Source organism: Chiloscyllium plagiosum, unplaced genomic scaffold (genome assembly GCF_037043375.1).
Source record: "Chiloscyllium plagiosum isolate Xiang-an unplaced genomic scaffold, Cpla_swu_hap1 HiC_scaffold_3, whole genome shotgun sequence".
Lineage (NCBI taxonomy): Eukaryota > Metazoa > Chordata > Chondrichthyes > Orectolobiformes > Hemiscylliidae > Chiloscyllium > Chiloscyllium plagiosum.
In genome coordinates, this window is record NW_028270141.1 from 17,475,182 (window position 1) to 17,498,856 (window position 23,675).

The following is a 23,675-nucleotide window of genomic DNA, read 5'->3' on the forward strand; positions in this document are numbered from 1 at the left end:
GCTTATTAAATGTATCACTTTAAAATGAAAGCCTGCAAAAGGACACTTTCAATTCTGTGAAAACATACATCAACCTTCACATTATTCAAAATCCATGTAAATATATTCAATTTCACCAAGGACAGCCAGTAACTTAGTTGAAAATATGAAATAATTGAAGCTTTACAATTCAATAAGAACAGATACAAACCAATTTGTTGTTCCATCGTTGGAAGGACCGGATATCTGTTGATTTGACGTGGTATTTTAGGGAACATAATAGCTGGGGAATAATTCCCATAATGTCATCTTTCTTCCCACATTCAGGGTCAGAATTCGGTAACACTAGTGAAAACACATGCAGTACATACAAAACCACACTACCATTGCCAGCTTGCTGTCCTGTCTAATTAATGGTTTTTTTTGCCATACAAGCTGGTGTCCTAACACATGATTGTAGTAAGGTGATCTTTTGAATGAGGGTTTCACGGTGTAGATTCTAGTAACTGCACAATCACAGCTCATTCAACACCACTGATTGCCACAGCATAATTCAAGACAATAGCAAGAAATTAATACAACACATTGTAAATACTAAAACCAGTGGCCAGGTTACACAGTCAGTTACTGAATTGTGAAGTTAAAGCTGAGTTGGCATTGCAACAGTGAAATAGATGCAAAGTGGCTTAGCTTCAGAGTGAGCTGTGTGCAAACCCAGGATTACCCTGGAATCTGGATGGATTATCATTCCAGGTTTAAACTACAACATTTCAATAAGTAGCGAGCAGCAGAACCTCTTTTGCTAATAGTTTTATTTCCTCCCTGGTTTTGGAATCATTTTGGTGACTTGAGGTTCTAACTATTATACTGCTTTGTGAAGCCAAAAGTATAAAGAAATGCAGTCATTTGTTGATAGTACAGAAATTGAATATTAGAGAGAAAAGAGGCATGTTGCTGAAGCTTTCCATCTTACATTCATGTGAGAATGCTAAATTTCAACTGCAGGAGAAACAGGCACATTATAAATAACTTGCTTCCTCAGTTCACTACATACAAGTATCCATGTGCTGCCTAAAACAGAAGAAAAAAAAAGTCTTGTCCCTTTATGCCCTATGACTGGTTGTACATGACATGAATTGACCACATTGTTCAGCCAGTTGCTGCAATTAGTGCAGACTGAGTTTTCCCACATATAGGTGAGGAATTCCTACACTAAGACCTACCAACCAACTTCAATTATAATGTCCATATGCTCATTCAATCTTGCTGGCCTATTCACTAAAGCAGCATTCAAGAAGATAGACAATTGCATTGCATCACTATATCACTACAACCTAGACTTCTGTATTGTCTAAGTTGGTATTAATTGACTGGATTTAGTAATTTGCACAGTTGAATTCACTCAATTATGATATTTGCTTAACAGATGTTGGCATGGAATTCCACTTTGTGCATTCTCTCAAACATTTAGTAGTTTCTATGAAAAATTAATTCAGTGTAATGGTCCCTAACCTCCTACACCTCATTTCCAATGTGCAAAAATTTTTGTTTGGTCAACTGTACATAAGAATTTACATACAGATCTTAAATGGACTCCACCCCAAATTCAAATTGCTCCATTTTTGAAAGGTGAATGATCATTTTCTACAACAAGCTATTTGCAAAATCTGGTCATGTGTTCTCTACTGTCAACCAAATGTTTACTGTCACTGGTTAGCGTACACACTGGTCTTTCTACACTCCGTGCTCTACAAAGTTGGTTTTATCAGCCACTTCATAAATAGGATCAATGTCCTTTGCTTGCCATGCAAGCTTGGATACTGTTCCAGAACTGATTAAAAGCTATCTAGCATGATAATTACCAGCCTGATCAGATCAGATCACAGTAAATCATGCAAAGTCCCTCACTCCTGATCTTCAGGCACCCGGTACGGAGGAGGGAGGGTAGGTCTGAAGACCTTCTCGTGGGTCTGCTCCTGGGCCTGGCCAAACTGGCCATCAACAGGTCCAGGCAGCGGGCTGTGGACGGGGGTAGTTAGGGCCGACTGCCTGCCCCTCTTCCGCAGTTATGTTAGGGCCTGGGTGTCCAGGGAGAAGGAGCACATGGTGTCCACCAACACCCTGGAGCTGTTCAGGGAGAGGTGGGCGCCGCAGGGAGTGGAGTGCATTATTTCCCCTTTTGATTTAGTCCCTACCCTCCCCTTCACTGTTTTGATCACACAGCATCGCCCTTTGATGTGAAGGGCAGTGCTTGTCACTGGCCACTTGGGTGTTTTCCTATCTTCCTGGTGGTGGAAATTGAATAAAGATTTGTGCACTTTGTCTTTCACTGTCTCACCTGCGCGCACACACACACACACACACACACACACACACACTGGGTGCTGGGGAAAAATAAGCACTACCACAGTTAGGCGGTAGTGTGGGGGAAAGAAAACAATAAGTCATGCAAACTCATGAACAGGCTTAAGGCTACTACTTTTGATAGTAAAATTAGCCCAGCCTGCCTCAATCCACTCTTTAATAAAGGTGAGGGGTCTCAAAACTTCCAACAGTTTGAAATGCTAGAATTTACACACTGCTACAATGCAGTAGCAACATAAGCAATAATCTCCACTAACAGGATGCTGCCAAGCTCAAAAGACAGTCTGCCTACCACAAACAAAGATATATCAGTTTCATACCAATGTAATGTTAGATCTGTATATCATGTGTCAATGTCTGGTGGGTCATAAAAATCCTCAGCCATTTGCTTATCATGCTTAACCAGCTTCACCTGCAAACTTCAGGAACACAAATTCAGACATTAGATAAGATCCCACAATTGAACAAATATGGACCAAGCCCAAGTTACACAGACAATTGGCGATTATTAGTCAAGCTCACACTGACTGGCTAATGCTTGCAGGCAATTACCTATGTTGAGCCCTGTGCTCTGCAAACAAAATATGCCCGTGTAACTTTCAACAAAAGCCAATGCATTCAATGTATTGACCAGAGTTGCAAACAAAAAGTTAAACTAAACTAATGTTTATGGAATAACTATTCCTTGATATTTTCCCCATGGCATAACCTCAAACAGAGTCCACTTGCGAACCAAATCAATACCTTTTGCTCATGCAGCATAAACTGTTGAACGTTATGAAATATTATATTTTTGTATCTGTTCTGGTGACTGATGGTAATCTCTTGCTTTGGAAAAATACAAATATCCTTGCAGGTTAAGACAAAGGCAATAGAAATAACACTTAAATTGTACGGAAGGAACTGGTTTTAAATTATAGATCCAAATAGTCAGCTTAAAATTGTAATGCTTTCAGGATTTGGCTGTATAGCAGCGTAATACTGACTTCCTTTTTTAAAAAAAAAAGGATTCATGTAGGTAGGCTTGCGACGATAAATCCAAACAATTTGGTTTTTGTGCATTTACACAAGTTAGTAATCCCAGGAATTTACAATTTTTTTGTGAAAGGAATTCTATTATTGAAGCGTAAATATTTTTGTATTTACTTGCTAGATCAGCTGATTTTGTTTGCACATCTAAGATCTCAATCAAACTTGAGCAGAAGTGTTCCTCATGCATTTTATATAACAGGTCAACTCAATGACTTTTAAAGTGATTTTTTCATCCAGGTTAAATGGGAGATCTCCAGCAATTCAGTTTTGCAATGCTTTGGCAAGATCTGAAGAATGAAATCTGTTGAGGCAACATTTTGCAAGCCAACTGGAATAAGTGAGGATAAAAGAGATGTGAAATGCCACTCCTGTATCCCTTTATATTTAAAAAACAGTGTATTTGTCTTTGTTGACAATATTAGGTAGAGAGAAAAGAAAATCAAATCACTTGCGTATAATTTAGAGCAAATCAACAACTGAGTTTTTGAAGTGGCTACATTTGCTAGGAAAAAGTTTTTTTTTTATTTGTTGAACATTGGGGGAAGTTGGGGGAGGGTGGGTGTGGGAGTGGAGGAAAAGAATAAGCGATAGGTAGAGATGGAGCCCAGGAGACACAACAAGTATGACCTCAACTCTTCACCTGATTTCTGGAAAACAGGCCTGAACAGTCCCCATCCACCACAGCCCTCCTCTGCCTGTCTGAACCAGTCCTCAGCCTGAACAACTTCTCTCTTTCGTCAGAGGAAAGGAGTGGCCATGGATACCTGCATGGTTATGCCTGTCTCTGTGGGGTACGTGGAACATTCCATGTTCTAGTCCTATGTCAGGCCTCACCTACAACTTGCTCTGGGATATTGATGTCCTCTGTATGTCTGGCAGGAGAGGAAAAAAGGGAAGCAACACCAAATCTAGAATTAGAAAAGTTCATTTATTTCACTTCCAATTTCCACCCTGCCCTCACCTTCACTTGGTCCATCTCTGATCCTCCCTTACCATACTCTACATCAGCTTCAATTTCTGTGGGAAAGGCTGGCTACCAATATCCACAAGTCAACTGATCCCCAGTCACCTTGACTATACATCCTCATGACCTGCTTCCTGTCAAGGCTTTTCCAGTCTCCCATTTTGTCCATCTCATCTGTCTCAATGATAGCTTCTATGAGGTTCATCCAAAAATGTCCATCTCCTTCCCAGAGGATTCCCCTGTTGACAGGGCCCTTAACTAGGTCTGACTGGTCTCTTGCACTTCAGCCCTCACCTGATCTTTCTCCCACAACAATAGGATCCCCCAGTCATCAGTTACCATCCACCAGCACCCACATCCAAAAGGATCATTGGCTGCCACTTCTATTAAGTCCAGCAGGACCCCACCACCGGACACATTCCCTTCACTTGTCAGCTTTCACAAGGGACAGTTCTTTCTGGGACAACTTGGTCCACTCCTCCTCCACAAATCAGTAGAACACCTGCTCATTTACTTCCTCCCTCCTCACCATCCAAGGCTCCAGACACCTCCCAGGTGCAACAGGTCACTCAAATAAGTCTACTGTATTGGCTGCTCACCACATGGTGAGCTCTACATTTTGGGAAAAACAAAAGGCAAACTGGATGAGTGCTCGGCGGTCTGCTGATGTTCTGTCTGCAAAAACAAAAAGGTGACCAGAACCTCCAGTTGCATGTCACTTGAGCAATGTTCCCAGGCCAACATCTCCATCTCAGGCTTGCTACAGTTCTCCAGTGAAGCTCAGTACAAGCTGGAAGAACAGCACTTCGTTTGCCACTCTGAGGTCCCTGCAGCTTTCAGTGCTCAATATGGAGTGGACTAATTTTAGGGCTTGAACACCTTCTCCTATATCCTTACTCCAACTCCAGGCCTTATCATATGGGATGCTACCACAATCAATTCACTAGCAGTTGATTCTCTCAGGTTGATCATTACCCACTCCTTTGTCTGCCTACAATGCTGTTCTTGCTGAACTCCAACAACTCCACCTATTGTCTACTCCTCCTCACCCCATCATTGTCAGCATATATACACCAAACTTTTTCCTAGCTACAGGATGTTATGAAACAGGGTCACTGGGTATGAAATGTTAACTGTGCTTTCTCAGATATTGCCAGACCTGCAAAGAGTAATGATCATTTTCTTTTCTAAAAGAAGGGGAAAAAAGACAGACCATTGGGTCATGGAGTTCCCCAACGAACAGTTTCAGAACTGTTGCTTTTCTGGATGTACAAATGATACAGATCTTGGAATGCAGGGGATTTCAAGATTTGCAGATGATGCAACAAAAAAAATAAAATAAAATAAATAGGGGAACTGTGTTTTTACTAAAGAGGACAGTGTACAATTTCAGAAGTTAGTGAGTGGACTGTTGCAGATGGAATTCAATGTGGAAAAGTGGCAATGCATTTTGGTACATGGTGCAAAGTCAGCATAAAACAAAAGGATCATACTATAAAGGATTTCTAAGAGCAACGATACTGCACAAGTTGCTAAAAGGCAGCAGGACAGGGAGAGAAGACAGCCAATAAGCATAGGATATTTTGGACTTCACTGTAAAAGGGTCATAAAGTACAAGAGTAAGTAAGTCATGCTGCACCTATATAGGAGCAACAGTTAGAACTCAACTGGAGTACTATGTACAGTTCTGAGTGTCACATTTATAGGAATGAATACATTGGAGAGAGTGCAAAAATCAATTGACAAGAATGGTTCTAGAAAAGTAAGGAACTTCAGTTAATGAAGGACTGAAAAAGTTGGGTTTGTTCTCTTGAGAAAAGACAGGTATAGGAGATTGAATAGAGATTTCAAAATCATGAACAGGCTGGAGAGGGAGAAACTGTCCTTAAGAAAGAGAGGGCATAAAATGATATCCAAAGCAGCAAGAGTAAAAGTGAGGAAATCAGTTTGTCTTTATTCAGCACATACTTAAGGTATGGAATGCAATGCCTGGAAGTGTGATGGAGGTTGGTTCAGTTCAGGCATTCATGAGGACATTGGATGACTTTGATAAATATTACAGCACAAAGATATGGGGAAAAGGCAGGAGATTGGGACTAGATAGAATTGCATATTTAACAAGATGGTGCAGGCACAATAAACTGCTCATTCAAAAAAAAAGGTAGAGATAAGATTAGAATGAATGCCAAAGGCCCAGTTTGTGCAAGCTGTGAGCATGAAACAGAATTTCCAGAAATGGAATGGAGCTCACTTGTATGGCTGGGCAGTTGGTGTTCCCTTGCATCTGCTGCCCTTGTCCTTCTAGGAAATCATGGCAAAAGGAATCTTGGCAAATTACTGTATGGTGCATTGGTGGTGAAGTTTGAAGGTGGTGGAAGGGGTGCCAATCAAGCAGACTGCTTTATCCTGTTTAGACCTCATTTTCTCTTATCCTGTTTAGTGTCCAGGTTCTCAAGTGTTACTGTAGCTGCACTGATCCGCAAGTAGTGTCCCAGAACTCCTGACATGCGCCTTATAGAGAAGGTGGACAGGAATTAGGTCGTCAGGATGTGACTGAAGTGCCACAGAATTCCCAGTCTTTGACCTGCTCTTGTCACCACAGTATTCATACGGTTGTTCCAAATGGATTGCTGATCAGTGGTAACCCCAGGATGTAGCCACAGGGGGAATTCAATGATGGTAATGTGATTGAAAGTCAAGCAGTATTGGTCAAATTCTCTTGTTTGAGATAGAGATGGTCAGGCACGTGTGTAGCTTGAATTGTTACTCATTCTTCTCATCCCAAAAATAGGAGGAGGATATTCAAAATAAAAAACAAACTGCTTCAAGAGAAACAGGAAAAAGGGATCAGGAGTAGGCCAAACAGTCCCATCGTTGACTAGTAACATGGCTGATCATCCAATTTAGCACCATGTTCCCACTTTCACCCCTTTAGCCATAACATCTATTTCTATCGCATCCTTGAAAATATTTAATGTTTTGCCACCAACTGCTTTCTGTGGCAGAGAATTAATCAGGCTCATCACTGTCTGGGTCAAGAAATTTCTCATCTTAAATGGTCTACCCAGATTCTTTAGACTGTGGCCTCTGATTCAGAACTCCCATGTCATTGGGAACATGCTTTTTGCATTTAAACTTGTCTGGCACTTAAAATTTTAGCTTTGTTTCTGTGAAATCCCTTCATTTCTTCAAGAGTCCAGACAACAATCTGAACCAAAATCAGATTTCTTTCATATATCAGTTCTGCCATCCTAGGCATTAGTCTGACAAACCTTTGTTGCAGTCCCTCTAGAGCAGAGGGGGGATGTGGTTGCTAAGGAAAGCAAACTGCACATGATACAGGCATGATCGCAAAGCTCTATATAAACTTCAGTAAGAAATCCTGCTCCTGTACCTGAATCTTCTCACTACAAATGTCCAACATGCCATTTACCTTTATCACCTGCTGCACCTATAATATTTAATTTCAGCCACTGGTATAGAAGGATACTCAGGTTTTGTTGTACATCACCCTTTCCTAATGGATCACCATTCAGGTAAGAATCTGCCTTCCTGATGTTTGCTCCCAAATTGGATAACCTCACATTTATCATATTATACTTGATCTGCCATGAATTTACTCACTCACCCAACTTGTACAAGTCGCACTGAAGCATCTCTGCATCCCATTGCTGGCAAATAGAATATAATGTTGGACAATAGGTGGTTGTTCATTTTGGAATGGGAGAACAAGAGAACAGATTATTTCAAATGGAGAAAACCTGCAGAGAGCTGCAACACAAAGGGATTGGAGAGGGTACTTGTGCATGAAACAATGCGCACACAGGTGTGACAGGTGATCAGGAAGGCTAATTGAATTTTAGCCCTTATTTTAGAGGGACATGAAGTAACAAGACGAGGGAATTCTTGCTGCAAATGTATAAAGTGCTGGTCAGATCACTTTTTAGAAATTTATACAACATGGTAGCGCATCTATTGCCCCTCCTGATTGCCCAAGAGAAGGTGGTGGTGAACTGCCTTCTTGAATTGCTGCCGTCCACTTGCTATGGGTTGATCCACAGGGCTGGTAGGAAGGGAATTCGAGAATTTTAACCCAGCAATAGTGAAGAAACAGCGATATATTTCCAAGTTGGGATAGTTAGTGGCCTGAGGGGAATTTGCAGGTGATAGAGTGTCCCATGTATCTGCTGCCCTAGTCTGTCTGGATGGAAGTGGTTGTGGGTTTGGCAGGTGCTAAGAATCACTGGTGAATTTCTGCATGTTCTAGACAATAGGTGCAGGAGTAGGCCATTCTGCCCTTTGAGCCAGCACCACCATTCATTATGATCATGGCTGATCATCCTCAATCAGTATCCTGTTCCTACCTTATCCCCGTAACCCTTGATTGCACTATCCTTAAGAGCTCTATCCAACTCTTTCTTGAAAGTATCCAGAGACTTGGCCTCCACTGCCTTCTGGGGCAGAGCATTCCATACACCCACCACTCTCTGGGTGAAGAAGTTTCTCCTCAACTCTGTTCTAAGTGGCCTACCCCTTATTTTTAAACTGTGTCCTCTGGTTCAGGACTCACCCATCAGCAGAAACATGCTTCCTGCCTCCAGAGTGTCCAATCCTTTAATAATCTTATACGTCTCAATCAGATCCCCTCTCAGCCTTCTAAACTCAAGCGTATACAAGCCCAGTCGCTCCAATCTTTCAGCGCAAGATAGTCCCGCCATTCCGGGAATTGATCTTGTGAACCTACGCTGCACTCCCTCAATAGCCAGAATGTCTTTCCTCAAATTGAGACCAGAACTGCACACAGTACTCCAGGTGTGGTCTCACCAGGGTCCTGTACAGCTACAGAAAGAACTCTTGGCTTCTATACTCAATTCCTCTTGTTATGAAGGCCAGCATGCTATTAGCTTTAACTGCCTGCTGTACCTGCATGCTTGCTTTCATTGACTGATGTACAAGAACACCTAGATCTTGTTGTACTGCCCCTTTGCCTAACTTGACTCCATTTAGGTAGTAATCTGCCTTCCTGTCCTTGCCACCAAAGTGGATAACCACACATTTATCCACATTAAGTTGCATCTGCCATGCATCTGTCCATTCACCTAGCCTGTCCAGGTCACCCTGTATTCTCCCAACATCCTCCTCACATTTCACCCTGCCACCCAGCTTTGTGTCAATCAGCAAATTTGCTAGTGTTACTTTTAATACCTTCATCTATATTATTAAATGTACATTGTAAAAAGCTGCGGTCCCAGCACTGATCCCTGCAGCACACCACTGGTCACCATCTGCCATTCCAAAAGGGAGCAGTTTATCACTTTTCCCTGTCAGCCAACCAATTTTCAATCCATGTCAGTATTTTACCCCTAATACCATGTGCCCTAATTTTGCTCACTAACCTCCTATGTGGGATGTTATCAAAGGCTTTCTGAAAGTCCAGGTATATTACATCCACTGGATCTCCCCTGTCCATCTTCACAGTTGTTGATCACTGGAGGAGAGAGTGGACGTAGTGCCAATGAAGTTGCTTTGTCCTAGATGTTGTCACTATTAGATTAGATTACTTACAGTGTGGAAACAGGCCCTTCGGCCCAACAAGTCCACACCGACCCGCCGAAGCGTAACCCACCCATACCCCTACATTTACCCCTTACCTAACACTACGGGCAATTTAGCATGGCCAATTCACCTGACCCTGCACATCTTTGGACTGTGGGAGGAAACCGGAGCACCCGGAGGAAACCCACGCAGACACGGGGAGAACGTGCAAACTCCACACAGTCAGTCGCCTGAGGCGGGAATTGAACCCAGGTCTCTGGCACTGCGAGGCAGCAATGCTAACCACTGTGCCACCGTGCCGCCCATGTATTCTTGTGTTGTTGTTAGAGCTGCAGCCAAAGAAGCACGTGGTGTCCACCGACACCCTGGAGTTGTTTCCCCCTCCAACTCTATTTTGATTTGATCCTTGCCCCTTCCCTTCACTGTTTGATCACACAGCATTGTCCTTTGATGTGAAGGGCACTGCTTGTCACTGGCTACTCAAGAGCCTTCCTGTTCACATACAACAACAACAACAACATTTAAATTACAGCTGGATGGGTAATTGTACCAGCCTCCACCACTTCCTCTGGCAATTCATTCCATACATGCACCACCACCCTCTGAAAAAGTCACCCTTTAGGTCCTTTTATATCTTCTCCCTCACGCTAAACCTATACCCTCTAGTTCTGTATTCCCCACCCAGGGGAAGAAAACCTGGTCTATTTACCCTACTCATGCCCCTCATGATTTTAAAAATATATAAAGGTTACTCCACAGCCTTTGATGCTCCAGGGAAAACAGCCTCACCTATACCTCCAACCCTGGCAACATCCTTTTAAATCTTTTCTGAACCCTTTCAAGTTTCCAAACATCCACCCTTAAGATTGATCCCTTTACTAACTAAGAATCTAAGGATATGAGAAGGCAGGAGATTGCAGCGGAGAAACATACCTGCCATGATTGAATAGTGGAGCAGACTCGGGCCAAATGGAATAATTCTGCTCTCCCATCTTATGGCTCCTCAAGATGGTTATGCTTCCTCTATGACAATAATATCTAAGATTCACCAGATGAGAGAGACAAGAGTTCTCAAGAAGCAATACTGGATTTGAAGCATTAGCACTTGGATCCCTCCACAGATGCCACCAGACCTGTGAGTTTCAAGAAATTGTTGTTAAAAAATTCACCAGACTTGTTCCCAGAAGAACACTGTACTGAAAGAGCAAACTGGCCTTATATTGTGTTAAGTTTTGAAGACTGAGGGGTGATCTTGTTTAAACACTCAAAATACTTGGTGATAGACAGGTAATATATAGGTAAGATGATTCCCCAGGTTGTGGAGTCTAGAAGCATGGGGCACAGTTTAAAAATGAGGGGGAATGCCATTTAGAACAGATGAGAAACCTTTGTTTACTCAGAGGGTTGTGAATCATCTGAGCTCTGTCACAAAAAGGGCTATGGAAGTTCAGTCTTTGGTAATCAAAAATCTATCAACACCATAAAAGTGCAACAGTGACAGTGTGGATATTGAAGTGTTCAGCCAGCCATGATCACATTGAAAGCAGCAACAGACTGGAAAGGCTGAATGGTCTGCCCATATTCCTAGCCTAAATGACAGCCTTGCACCTCAAGATGGATTAAAAAGGTTAAAGTAAAATTAAAAGATGCAAGAACAGTTGTCTATAAATAAATTGAGCAAATGCTGTTGAGGGATTTTGATTTGCAGATGGTGGTCTGAGGGGTCAACAATTTTCTCTTTTTAATCACATGACTACTGCGCACAAAAAAAATTGACTGGCACTTCATTGTTAAGGGAAATAAGTGCCCATATCTCAAGATTTTAAGGCCATGTAAAATAATCTGACCAAATATGGTGCAAAATATTGACTTGCAAGTAATGAGGATCAGGGTTGGGAGAGATGGCAAAAAGAATTGCACAATTTTCTTTGATTATGCGTTTTATGTCAACTTTGCGTTCCCTCATTGAATTTTGATCTGTTTTGTTTCCCCTCTAATAGGATTGAGGGGGTGGAGGATATCCACATGCAAATTGAAGCACTTAGGACTTGATCTGAGGGGCTTATTTTAAAAAAAATTTTAGGAGCTTAGTCAGCTTTTATAAATTTTTCAAAGTTTACAATATATGGCAATTAAAACTAATTCTCACAAATACTTCTGCCAAAAAATCTAATCAAGCTATTTTAAGAATAATGAATTTGTTCTGATGCATATTCTTATCTAATGCCATCTAATAAAATATCACACTATTTATCTTAGAGATATGGAAGCATATGTGCAAAAGTGGCTCAATTTGTCTATGCAATGGGCACTATACAGAGCAATTTGTTGCAGATTTAGTACTAAGCCAATATGTACATTCAAGTGCACATTCAGGGGAGTCAATAAAGTTACATTATTATAAACATTAAGTTCTATTTTAACAGTTCTGACTTGGCTAAGAAAGTGAAAAATTAATTTTGTTCTGGTTAATTGTAGTCAACGCAGGGCATTTCTGCACCATATGCCTGACCAGGAAGAGCTTACCACATTGTTTCACATCACAGACTGAGAATTTGCAGCCTTTCAAAGTTGATTGAGCAAGCTTACATTATTAAATCTTTACCAAATACCTGGTGTTGGGTGAAGGCAAAGTAGAAAAAAGTTTATCATGAAGTCACAGGCAGGTGAGTGAGGGGCTGGTGACTGGTGAGTAGTTTTTCCTTTTTATTTTATTTTCCCTTTGCTACTGTTGTTAGCTTAAGCAGTGATGCAGCAATTCAGGAACTGTTCTGATGCCGTGGCTCTTTGACGTGTGGGAAGTGTGTCCAGCTGCAGCTCCTGCCTGACCGCTTGACAGCTCTGGAGCTAAGCGGGATTAGTTTTGGAGAAGCCGAGTGGTTGAGGAATTCATGGATAGCATGTTCAGTAAGTTGGTCACACTGCAGATAAAAATTAATGAGGAAGGTAGGAAATGGGTGACCGATACACAGGAAGAATAGGAAGTGAGATGTAGTCGTCATCTCCTCCAAACTAGGTATACCATTTTAGATACTGTTGGGGGAAGATGGCTCACCAAGGAAGGCAGCAGCATATGGCACTGTTGCTGGTTCTGCTGCACAGGGCAAAAAGGTGGCAGAACTCTAGTGATAGGGGATTCAATTCTAAGGAGAATAGATAGGAATTTCTGCAGTTGCAAATGAGAGTCCAAGATGATATATGTTGCCTTGCTACTGCAAAGGTCAAGTATGTCTCAGAGTGGCTACAGGACATTCTGAATGAGGAGGATGAACAGCCAGCTGTCATATTGTATTTAAGCACCAATGGTACAGGTTTTAAAAAAAAAAAGGGATGAGGTCCAACAAGTTGCATTGAGAGAGTTAGGAGTTCAACTAAAAAGTAGGTCCTCAAAAATTAATAATTTCTGGATTGCTACCATTGCCATGTACTGGTCAGAGTAGGAATAGCAGGATAGCCAAGGGGAGTATGTGGCTAGGATTGTGCAAGAGGGAGGGATTCAATTTCTGGGACTTTAGAATTTGTTCTGGAGGGGGTGGGACTAGTACACATTGCATCTGGACAGGACTAGAACCAGTGTCCGAGGTTGAGTGTCTGCCCTTTGTGGGAAGGTTTAAATTAGTATGGCAGGGGAATGAGAACCAATGCAGGAAGTAGAAAGTGGGGCAGAACCAAAAGATAGTAAGGGTGTTATGAAGTTGAAGGCATGTACTGTACCTTAGAGTGAAAGTTAAAGCTGGCAAGCACCTGTCACAGAGGAGGAGTGTGCTGAAAGATATAACATTTGGCTGTAACACAGCAGCTAACAGACAGGTGAAGAGCCAACAAATGGTCTCTAAACGTGGACAAGACGCAAGAGATGGTTGTTGACGTCAGGAGGGCACGGAGCGATCACTCTCCACTGGACATAGTCGGCTCTCCCGTGGAGATCGTGAAGAACACCAAATTTCTTGGGGTACACCTGGTGGAGAATCTCACCCAGACCCTTAATATCAGCTCCATAGCTGAGAAAGCCCAGCAGTATCTCTACTTTTTGCACAGACTGAGGAAATTCCACCTCTACAGCCCCCCCCTCCCCCCATCCTCACCACAGTCTACAGAGGGTTCATGGAGAGTACCCTGAACTGCTGCATCACTGCAATTCCCAAATCAGGCACGGTCTCAGACCTTACCGGGGGTAAGGAGGACAGCTGAGAAGATCATCAGGGTCTCTCTTCCCACCATTACAGACATTTACACCCCACGCTGCACCCAAAAAGTGAAGAACATTGTGGAAGACCCCACACACCGCTCACTCAAACCCTTCTCCCTCCTGCCAGCTGGCAGAAGATACCAAAGCATTCAGTCTCACAGCCAGACTGTGCAACAATTTCTTCCCCCCAGCCATCAGGCTCCTTAACCTTGAATGAATACTCATCAGTATTCAAATGGAGAATGAGATTGTTAGTGGCAATCTCAGTTAGAATGGGGAGGTTCTAGAACACGTTAAACAAGGTTAATAATGAGGGTGTTTTAAATGTTTTAGCAAGCATTCCAGGTGTCTAAATCTCCAGGGCCAGATGAGATGTATCCCAGGCTGCTGTGGGTGGAGACTATGGTCCCAGCACAGGTAAATGGATTAGTGTAGTTTGTTGGTTAGCATATAAGCAGTGGGCCAAAGGGCCTGTTCTATGAATCTAGGTTGAAGTTTGTTTCAGCTTTGGAGGCAGAGAAGCTGCCAAAACAAAAAAAAAAATCCATTTAACATTACTTTAGAATTGAATGCCTGAAACAATACTATAAAGCTGATGATGCAGCAGTGCTCCAAAAGCTAGTGCTTCCAAATAACCCTGTTGGACTATACCTGGTGGTGTGCAATTTTTAAACTTTGTACACCCCAGCTCCAACACTGGCACCTCCAAAATCAGGACTATAGATCTTCATCACTATAGTTACAAATCACTGTTTTAGACTTGATGTTGCCAATCTGATGGATTGTGTAGAGCTTGGTTTCTCTGTGCAGCGAAAACAACTGTTTTGACTGCAAAAAAAATGTGCTTTTCTTTGTTTGAAGTAATGACTACAGCAATATTTGCAACTTGACCTTTGAACTGGTTGGTCTTTCAGAATACTCATTGAGAAGTGCAACAAATGTAGAGAAAGACAAGAGGTCTAAGCTGCTTTTCAAGAAAAAAAGCAGTGCAAAAAAGCCCGAATTGCTAAGAGTGTGCAGGTCTGGGCTGCTTATCCACACTGTGGAAAGGCTACCCACTCACCCTTTTTGGATGCTATAGATGTTTATTTACAGGCTCAGATTGAGTTTCTGAACACGTGCTACTTCAGGCCTCAGATTCGCTTCCTTTAGGAGTCATACTGCCATTGTACAATCTTATGATTTTCAAATGGCATTTCCATAAGTTAAGAGTTCAGTTTCTTTAAGCTCACCTAATTGAAATGTTCCAAATTAGTCCCTTCAAAAGCATACAGTATAACCATTCCAGATTTGGTTGCAATATAACATCAGCCAAGAAGAGAATGCTAAGCTAATGAATAATGAGATTTTATTAAACATTTAAGGAAACCACCTCTATTTGATAGTTTACTTTTTGACAAGAGACTTCCTCATTTCCCTCATGAGGACACTTATTTGTTCTCTATTCATCAGAAGTGATTGCAAGATAACTGCTGTCACTGAATGTTCCTCATGCATATGTCACATGATTGCAAACCAGGAAGGATAATTGAATAGCAATGCCATACTGTCCTAACAATCAGCACTCAGCATTCTGGGAGCCTGTTTAAATTGCAAAAGGTTCTCCAAGCAGCAACATTTGAAAAAAGGTTCCTACACAAAAAGGAATAAAATAAAACATTTAACTGAGCTGGGAAGATTTCCACTACACAATATATACCAGTCAATAGGGTAAACCAAACTGGCATTAATATTTTGATCTTTCACTTTACTGTAAAGTTCAGGAAGTGATTCAATGCTTTTATATAAAAATTTTGTTGAATGAAAGGCAGCTCCCCCCTGCCCCCCCCCCCCCCCCCAGTTTTGAACTCTGCTCATCTGTACTCAATAATGGTGTCTGTAAACATACATGAGAATCGACGTTTCGGGCATTAGCCCTTCTTCCTGAAGAAGGGCTAATGCCCGAAACGTCGATTCTCCTGTTCCCTAGATGCTGCCTGACCTGCTGCGCTTTTCCAGCAACACATTTTCAGCTCTGATCTCCAGCATCTGCAGACCTCACTTTCTCCTCTGTAAACATACATGTCTGATATGGTTTTGGTGCAGGTTTAATTCCTACCACACCCCCAAAGCATGCTGGGAAGCAGTTGACAAATTCAAATCACTACACATGTATCCAAAGTCACACAGCTGCCAACTGAGGACCAGATTGGTCTGTGGACTCCATTCCACTAAACACTGGAGAGCTTGGGGGGAGAATAACAGGTGTCAAAAAAAAAAAAAATCAGCCTCACCAGCTTAGACTGGCCTAAGTTGTTCTCATTGCAGTTGAGCCATTTCAATTTAATTTGGAGTAGCACTATTCCTAGCAGCAGAAAAAATGGCTGGCTTATATGCCAACCCATATTTGCATATTGATGTTGTGCTTTGGTGCAACCGAGTGCCTCCATTTTCTATTATTCTGATAGTGTAAAGGTCACACGGGCATGCATGATCATGAAGGAACAAGGATTACATCTCGGAATATAAATGGGATGTTGAGCCTTTGGCCCATTAGTGGAGCTTTCTATTCAGTGTGTGTTTTACTAGTTATTGTATTTTCCAATAAAACAGCAATCCTCAGTAGGTAGCAGTGGGAGAATGGATTCTATAACTGCTAAATCTTATACAAAAATCTCTAGATTCCTTGTCATCATGTTGGTATTTAATTTCACACTAGGTAGACATACGTTAAATCTAAACAGCAATGCTTCGCTAACAATGCTCACATCCCCACAGCCAGTTCTAGACTGGACCCAAGCTCTCGCCCTTTAAGTCATCTGGCCAGCTCAAAAAGGGGCAGACCCCCAAAAGAAAAGAAAAACGTTTCTCATCTATCTCCATGTCCCTGGACCTTCAGTGCAAGAACATATTGTGAACATTCCAAGTTAATATTTCTGACTGGTTTTTAGCAATGCCTATTGACAAGTATGCATTTAGGAGTGCGCAACCAAGTGTGGGTCGACTCAGTGTTGGTTCTCAGTTAGAGACCTGCAGGTACAGAGCCTCAGTAACCCCCCCTGGGAAAAGCACCACAGAGGGAATTCAGCTAACAAGAGGGCATTCTCAATATCCAGACCTCAAAAGTACATTCAGTCCCTTGGACTGAAAGAAAATCCCTTTGCTACATTATTGAGAATTGTGGTGCATCTGATTCCTTGGAGTAGGCAGCCCCAGCTCCAGTACTCACCCAGATTGCCACAATAGGGACACTTTATTAAGCTGTGCACGCTGTGCTGCAGAGCCCAAATAACGCCACTCGCCTAATTTGGGCTTCTATCAGCTGCCAGGTTCTGGTGAATGGTCTGATCCACATTCAGGACAGTGCCCACCTCCCTCCCCAATCACCTCATTTCCAGAGGAATGCTGTTGTGATGGAACTCAGCTATTTCCCTAGCCCACTTTATAACCAAACAGTCCAGCACAGTACAGGTCCTTTGGCCCTCTATGTTGTGCAACTTTTTATTCAAATTTCAAGATCAGACTAACCTACATTTTACTATCATCCATGTGCCTATTTAAAAGTCACTTAAAATGCCCCTAATGTATCTGACTCTACAATCACTGCTGGTAGCACATTCCATAACACCACTATGCTGTGTAAAGAACCGATCTCTGATACCTCCCTGAAACCTTCCTCCAATCACTTCAATTATTCCCCTCATGATAGCCATTGGAGACTAGGAAACTTGGAAGTTTCAACCCAGAGCTTTAAGAACTGAAGGAAGAATTGAGGGCAGGCTGAAGTGTCTGTACTTGGAAGTACAATGAATTGGGGTTGGAGAAAGAAGAGAAATAAAGTTAAATGTCTGGTCAGGAAGTTGCATCAAATTTGTGCATTTCTGGTTTCCTCAGTTTCTTTTTAAGGTTCAATTCTAGCCTTGTGACAGCAGCCCAACCCCAACACAAGCTAGAGGAACAGCATCCATTTCTGCTTTGGCACTTTACAGGACTCAACTGTAAACCACAAGCTCGGTCCTCCATTTTGATTCCTATCCCAATGTTTTGTTTGCGTGGTTTTGCTCTTATGCAACTAGGCCAAACCACTCAAAAGATTCTTAAGCAGGCAGTACAGTGAAAGTGACCCGAAGTTAGTGAGGTGGAGTACCAGGTTTTAAAACAGACAAAAACTTATTCACAAAATTGCACTATGAAACACAGAACAGAGTAAAGAAACCCTACAGAACTCAGTCTATCCAGACTAGATGTAACTATGCTTTTCTGAATATGCACAGCATTTGCACTAAACAAATCCCATTAAAAACAGTAAAAAAATGGAACAGATGCTTACAGGTTGAAGTTAGAGCGAGCGTTCACAGTCCACTGCTGAACTCCCAACTGGTTCTGGGCTGAACTGCTCAGCTAAAGAGCTGACCAGAACCCTTCCATTATCCAGGTCACTTCTAAAACATGGCCACTTTGGCCTGAAGTCTCATCTGTTTACATATATATTCAAAGGCCTTAAGAATACTTTTCATCTCTGTACCAAACTCTTAAAAATCAGAACCTGGCCCGTTTACAACCCCTCTGAAAAGGGATCAAGGACACTGTCCTTGAGAAAAGGAACAGCTTTTAGGAAAAACAAAAGGGACCAGCTTTGACATCTTAGCAGCACTAACCCATTTTCTGCTATTAACATCATCCATTCCAATCTACTCTGCATCAGTCGATCTTCTCTACTACGGTAGCACTCCCTTATCTTTTGTTCAGGGAGCACCTTTACTGGGAGTGCCACCTGCTCCACACTTTGTAAAACCTATCATTCTTTCCAGCCCCTTCAATTCTGAAGAGTCGTTTTGGACAAAACATTCCTATCAGACCTGATGAGTTTCTCCAACATTTTCTGGTTTTAATACAGATCAGGTAAATGTTTAATGAATGTATTTCCAAACCATACATCAATTTTTGTCTTTAAAATGTTTCTGGTTCCAAGTTTAACAACTCCAGGTCTATAATAGAGCTGCTTAAAAATGTGTTGCTGGAAAAGCACAGCAGGTCAGGCAGCATCAAAGGAACAGGAGAATCGACATTTCGGATGCAAGCCCTTCTTCAGCCTTTCCTGAAGTAGGGCTTATGCCCAAAATGTCGATTCTCCTGTTCCTTGGATGCTGCCTGACCTGCTGCGCTTTTCCAGCAACACATTTTTAAGCTCTGATCTCCAGCATCTGCAGTCCTCACTTTCTCCTATAATAGAGCTGCTATCTGCTACACCTACAGGTTTAATTCATTCAACATCAGCTCCCTTCCCGTGAGTGACAAATAAAAAGCTGATCTTGCTATCCTGAGCATGAAAAAACCAACTATTCTGCATATAGGAATTAAGGTATTGCTTAGGTTTGGGAAAATTATACCGTTGATATTTACTGAATGTATTTCTGGTAGTTATGTATATTCTTGTATGTATAAGAGGCCAGTTAATATTACTAGAATCCAATAGCTAAAAATGGTTTATGCCAATTAATCTAAAATTGACAAAAATGCTAAGTGCTTGTTATTTAAAAAAGCTTGTCTGACTTTGACTATCTTGATTGGAGGCAGCTATTTCATGTGAAAATATTGGAAAACATTTTACACAATGGATAGTTATAAGGATAACCTCACTCAAAATTAGCTTCAGGTGTATGGTTGTCCTTTCATTATAATCAGAATACAGACCTCACCCACTCAGGAATATATTCTTATTCTAAACCTACCTACCCATCGACCTACCTAGCTAGCTAGAATCAAAGCAGTAAGGGTGTCTTCTTCACTCACCTGAAATAGACTGAATGGTGTTGGATAGACTCAGCAAAAGGCTCTATCAGGAAGGATGTCAGCCTGAGGGGTGATTATTCCAGTCAGTGCAGACCTGCAGGTCAAAGTCTCCCTGTACATGGATAACATTGTTTTTGCTTAGATCTGCTGTCATTATACAGACTCTGCAACAGTTCAAACTGGCTTCTGGAACCAAGGTAACAGAGGCAAGAGCAAGGCTGTGTTCTTTGGGAACAGAGCCAATCAAGCCTTCTCCAGCCAGGCTGGAAATATAGGTTTAGATGGGCTGGGGTGTCCACCAATGCTTGGAGCATATTGCCAAAGGGGAGGCAGAAACTGAGCAGATGGGAGTATCGCTCCCACTCCATTGTGGGTAAAAACCTGGACTTGAGGTGTGAAGTGATCTAGAGTTGCTGAATGTTGTTCTGGTCTGGCCTCTTCCCCAAGCCTGTGCCAGTGCAGTCAACTGGACCATCTTCCACTTTTAGATAAAGCCCAGGGGGTTGGAGGTTCCAAACACAATCCTCATCCTGTGGCCACCCTGGTGTGGCCACATCAAGCTGTGCATAGACCCTCAGTCTGCAAACATCAACTATCACTATGTACAGATTCTACCTGTCCCTGGTTTTACAAATAATAAATCTGGCCTTGGTGCCACAGAATGCTCCAAATGGTTAGTCCATTCCATATGTCCCTCATGGGAAAATGTTAAAAAATGTAAACACTTGACCACAAGTACATCAGGAAGTAGTCAGGACATAGCATCCTAGAGACCCTGCAGGTAAAGGAGAGGGTGCATCCTGTCACATGGTTCTCTGAGCAGACTGTCAAGGTCATTTGGCAGAATGCCACAACACCAGAACTTTCCAAGCAGCACCAAGACATCGATTGCCTATTGATGAGAAGGTCATTACTGAGAGATCTTTTACACGCCTAGACTCTGCTCAACCACACTGCCCTCAAAGCAGCTACGGAGATGGAGAGAGACTGCCATACATCTCCTGCTGCAATGTGCCTACACAGCAAAGGTAGGGAGAGAGATGCAGTAGTTTGTGTCAAGTTTCATGCCAAGCAGTTCTGTGACACAGGACTCTGTTCTATGGTCGGTTCCCCAGTATGCACAGAAACAATTAAATGCACCTGGAAGACCATCAACTCAGTGAAAGATGCTCTTTAATCTGCCCAAAACTAGTTGTCCAGTGCAAAGAGTTGACCTCAACTGTGGTGTTGCAATTGGCACATTCCAAGGTCCAGGACTATGTGCTGGGGGACACACAAAAGCTCAGGGCAGCCAGTGCCAAGCAAGGCATACAGTGGTGAAAGACCACCATCTAAGGTTATTCTGCCAAAGTACGTGGGGGTCCATTCATTACCTCAATTATATAAATGGAGTTTCTTGCACGAGTAAGGAATGTCTTTGGGTTTTGTTGCAACTGTAAAGAAAGTCAAACTCCAATGTTTGTTTGTTCTCTACATTGAGTGTTGTAGCAAACTTTTGGAAAAAAAGATACTATGAAAAAGGATGTTTTTGCAAAATATGAAGCAGAATGGAGGCCTCATTGCACATAGCCTATGAATCAAGTACATTGTAACCTGACTGCCAGTATGTCGTGATCTTTTTTCAGACTTCCAAGTACTCCCTTCCAGAGTTCACATTGGATTGTTTTATTTAATGAGAATGTCAAAATTGTGACAACATGTGTAATGTGTTCCCACTGATAGCGCAAAGGAACTGGGGAGGGAAAAAAATGTCCTTACATACTTTGCATGGCTGATCACATTCCACCAATTCTCTCAACAGGGACCTATTTAAGTTGTCCCTTGAACATGTTTCTAAAAGGTGTTTCCTCTAACCTGCCCTTGTAACAAAAAACGGAGTAGGTCAAGACTCCCCTCTGCCCCATCTCCATGATTGGAGGGAAGAGGAGTTTGTAAGATGGGTTAATCCATATATTAAAAAAATTGCCCATTCCACCACAATGTACCTGCTGCTATTTTTATAGCAGCAATTTCAAGTCAGCGTTCAGGGTTGAATAGCCTCCTGAAACTGTCGAACTATGACCTCAGTTCCCTGATGAGAAAAGGGGTTTTTAAGCTTTTGAAACCTGGTCAAGTATCCATGTTGGGCTCAGCTGAAATAGAATCCTTAGGTAATGGCTACAATTAAGTAACGGCATGGTGGGTCAACGGTTAGCAGTGCTACCTCACACCGTGTCAAGGACCCAGATTTGATTCCAGCCTCAGGCTACCGAGTGTTGAGTTTGTACACTTTCCCCATGTCTGCATGGGTTTCCTCCAGTTTCTTTCCACTGTCCACAGATGTACAGATTTAATGGATTGGCTATGCTAAATTGCCCGTCGTGTCCAGGGATGCATAGTGAGGCAAATTAACAGGAAAATACAGGGTTGTAGAACATGGGACTGAGTGCTTTTTGAAGGGTTGGTGTGGACTTGATGGGCCAAATGGCCTGTTTTCATGCTGTAGGAATTCAGAGGAAAAGTCTATTGAAACATTAGAAACAAATAGCTTTTCTCCTCCCTCACCAACTAAATCAAATGGCTTGTCAATAAAGGCACCCAGCAGGATTTTATTTTCTGACTATTGGATAGCTGCTGGCTCCTTTAAGATTTTTTTTAAAACCAAGGCTTAAACTGACCTTATCTGCCTGCTACAAGCAATAAAGTCCACATTTCATAGATTTGTGCCCCCCACCCCCACCGTTCAGAGAAGATTTGGAGATGCAGTGTTGGACTGGAGTGTACAAAGTTAAAAATCACAACACCAGGTTATAGTCCAACAGGTTTAATTGGAAGCACTAGCTTTCAGAGTGCCACTCCATCAGGTGAAGTTGTGTAATTTTTAAACTCTGTTCAGAAATGTTATTACACACCTCTGGAGCCAGGCTGTACCACAAGAGGGCTCTTACAGAAACTTAAGGTTCACAATTAACAGGAATAAGTCTCATCGGTAACGAGTGTATGAATCCAGCAAATTCTTAATAAACAGGGAAGCTAAAGACAAAATACTACTTTCCCAAAACAAGCTGAGCTCTAAATTGTTCAGATTCCTGGAGATTATCGACTCATGAACTCTGTTCTTTTGCTAGTCGTTAGACTTACTCACTCCAGCATCTAAATCACACTAGCATCACACCAAAACAGATCAGTAAATAACAAATGTCAAGGACAGCGAGTGAGCCAAAACTCCATACCTTACAAACTAGTGTTGCAATAGGGAGCAGCTGCTCCCTGCTGTGGAGAAATTATATTACATTACTTCAAGAGAATGGAAAGGAAGCATGCTAAATGTAACTTTGTACAGCCCAAATTTTAGTTTGGATCAGTTTGTCAGGAGTCTTATGGTGAGCAGTACATTTTGAAGTAACCAAGGGAAAGAAATTTTAAACCAGTGAGCCTAATTTACTGGTTTTAAGAATCTGCATCCTAGTGATATCAAGGTCAGTACTTGGGATTGATAAAAAGGTGTTAGATGGTGCAGTTCAGAGAAGATTCATTTAAAATTGATTCCTGAGATTGAGAGAGATAACTTACAAAGGAAAGGTTGGGCCTTATCCAATGAAATGAGAAGAATGAGAGATGGTCCAAGACTTGACAGGGTGCATGCTGGGACAACATTTCCTCTCATGATGTTGTCTGGTTCTAGATCATTTAAAAATAAGACTCCGAAGGGGAGTATTTTGTCCCCCTCAAAATGGGCTGAGGATCTGTGGATGACCATCTTCTCCAGACAGCAATGGAGGAAAGATCATTGAATATTCTCAAGACTGAGTTGGATGGATCTTTGATTTACAAGGGCGT

At 42.1% G+C, this 23,675-nt stretch overlaps 1 protein-coding gene across 3 annotated transcripts in view; it reads right to left on the reverse strand.

Annotated features, from left to right (window-relative positions):
* The window catches only part of lpin1a (lipin 1a), a 113,280-nt gene that overhangs the window by 84,088 nt on the left and 5,517 nt on the right, over positions 1–23,675 (reverse strand). The window contains exon 1 of one of the 3 annotated variants that reach the window (XM_087977639.1): positions 191–291. The exons of 1 other annotated variant lie outside the window; for it this stretch is intronic. In XM_087977639.1, coding sequence (XP_087833765.1) covers positions 191–280 — 90 coding nt within the window. In that variant the 5' untranslated portion in view covers positions 281–291. Of the gene's footprint in view, positions 1–190; positions 292–23,675 lie in introns of those variants that run through there. One more of the 3 variants, XM_087977652.1, reaches the window with a different exon arrangement.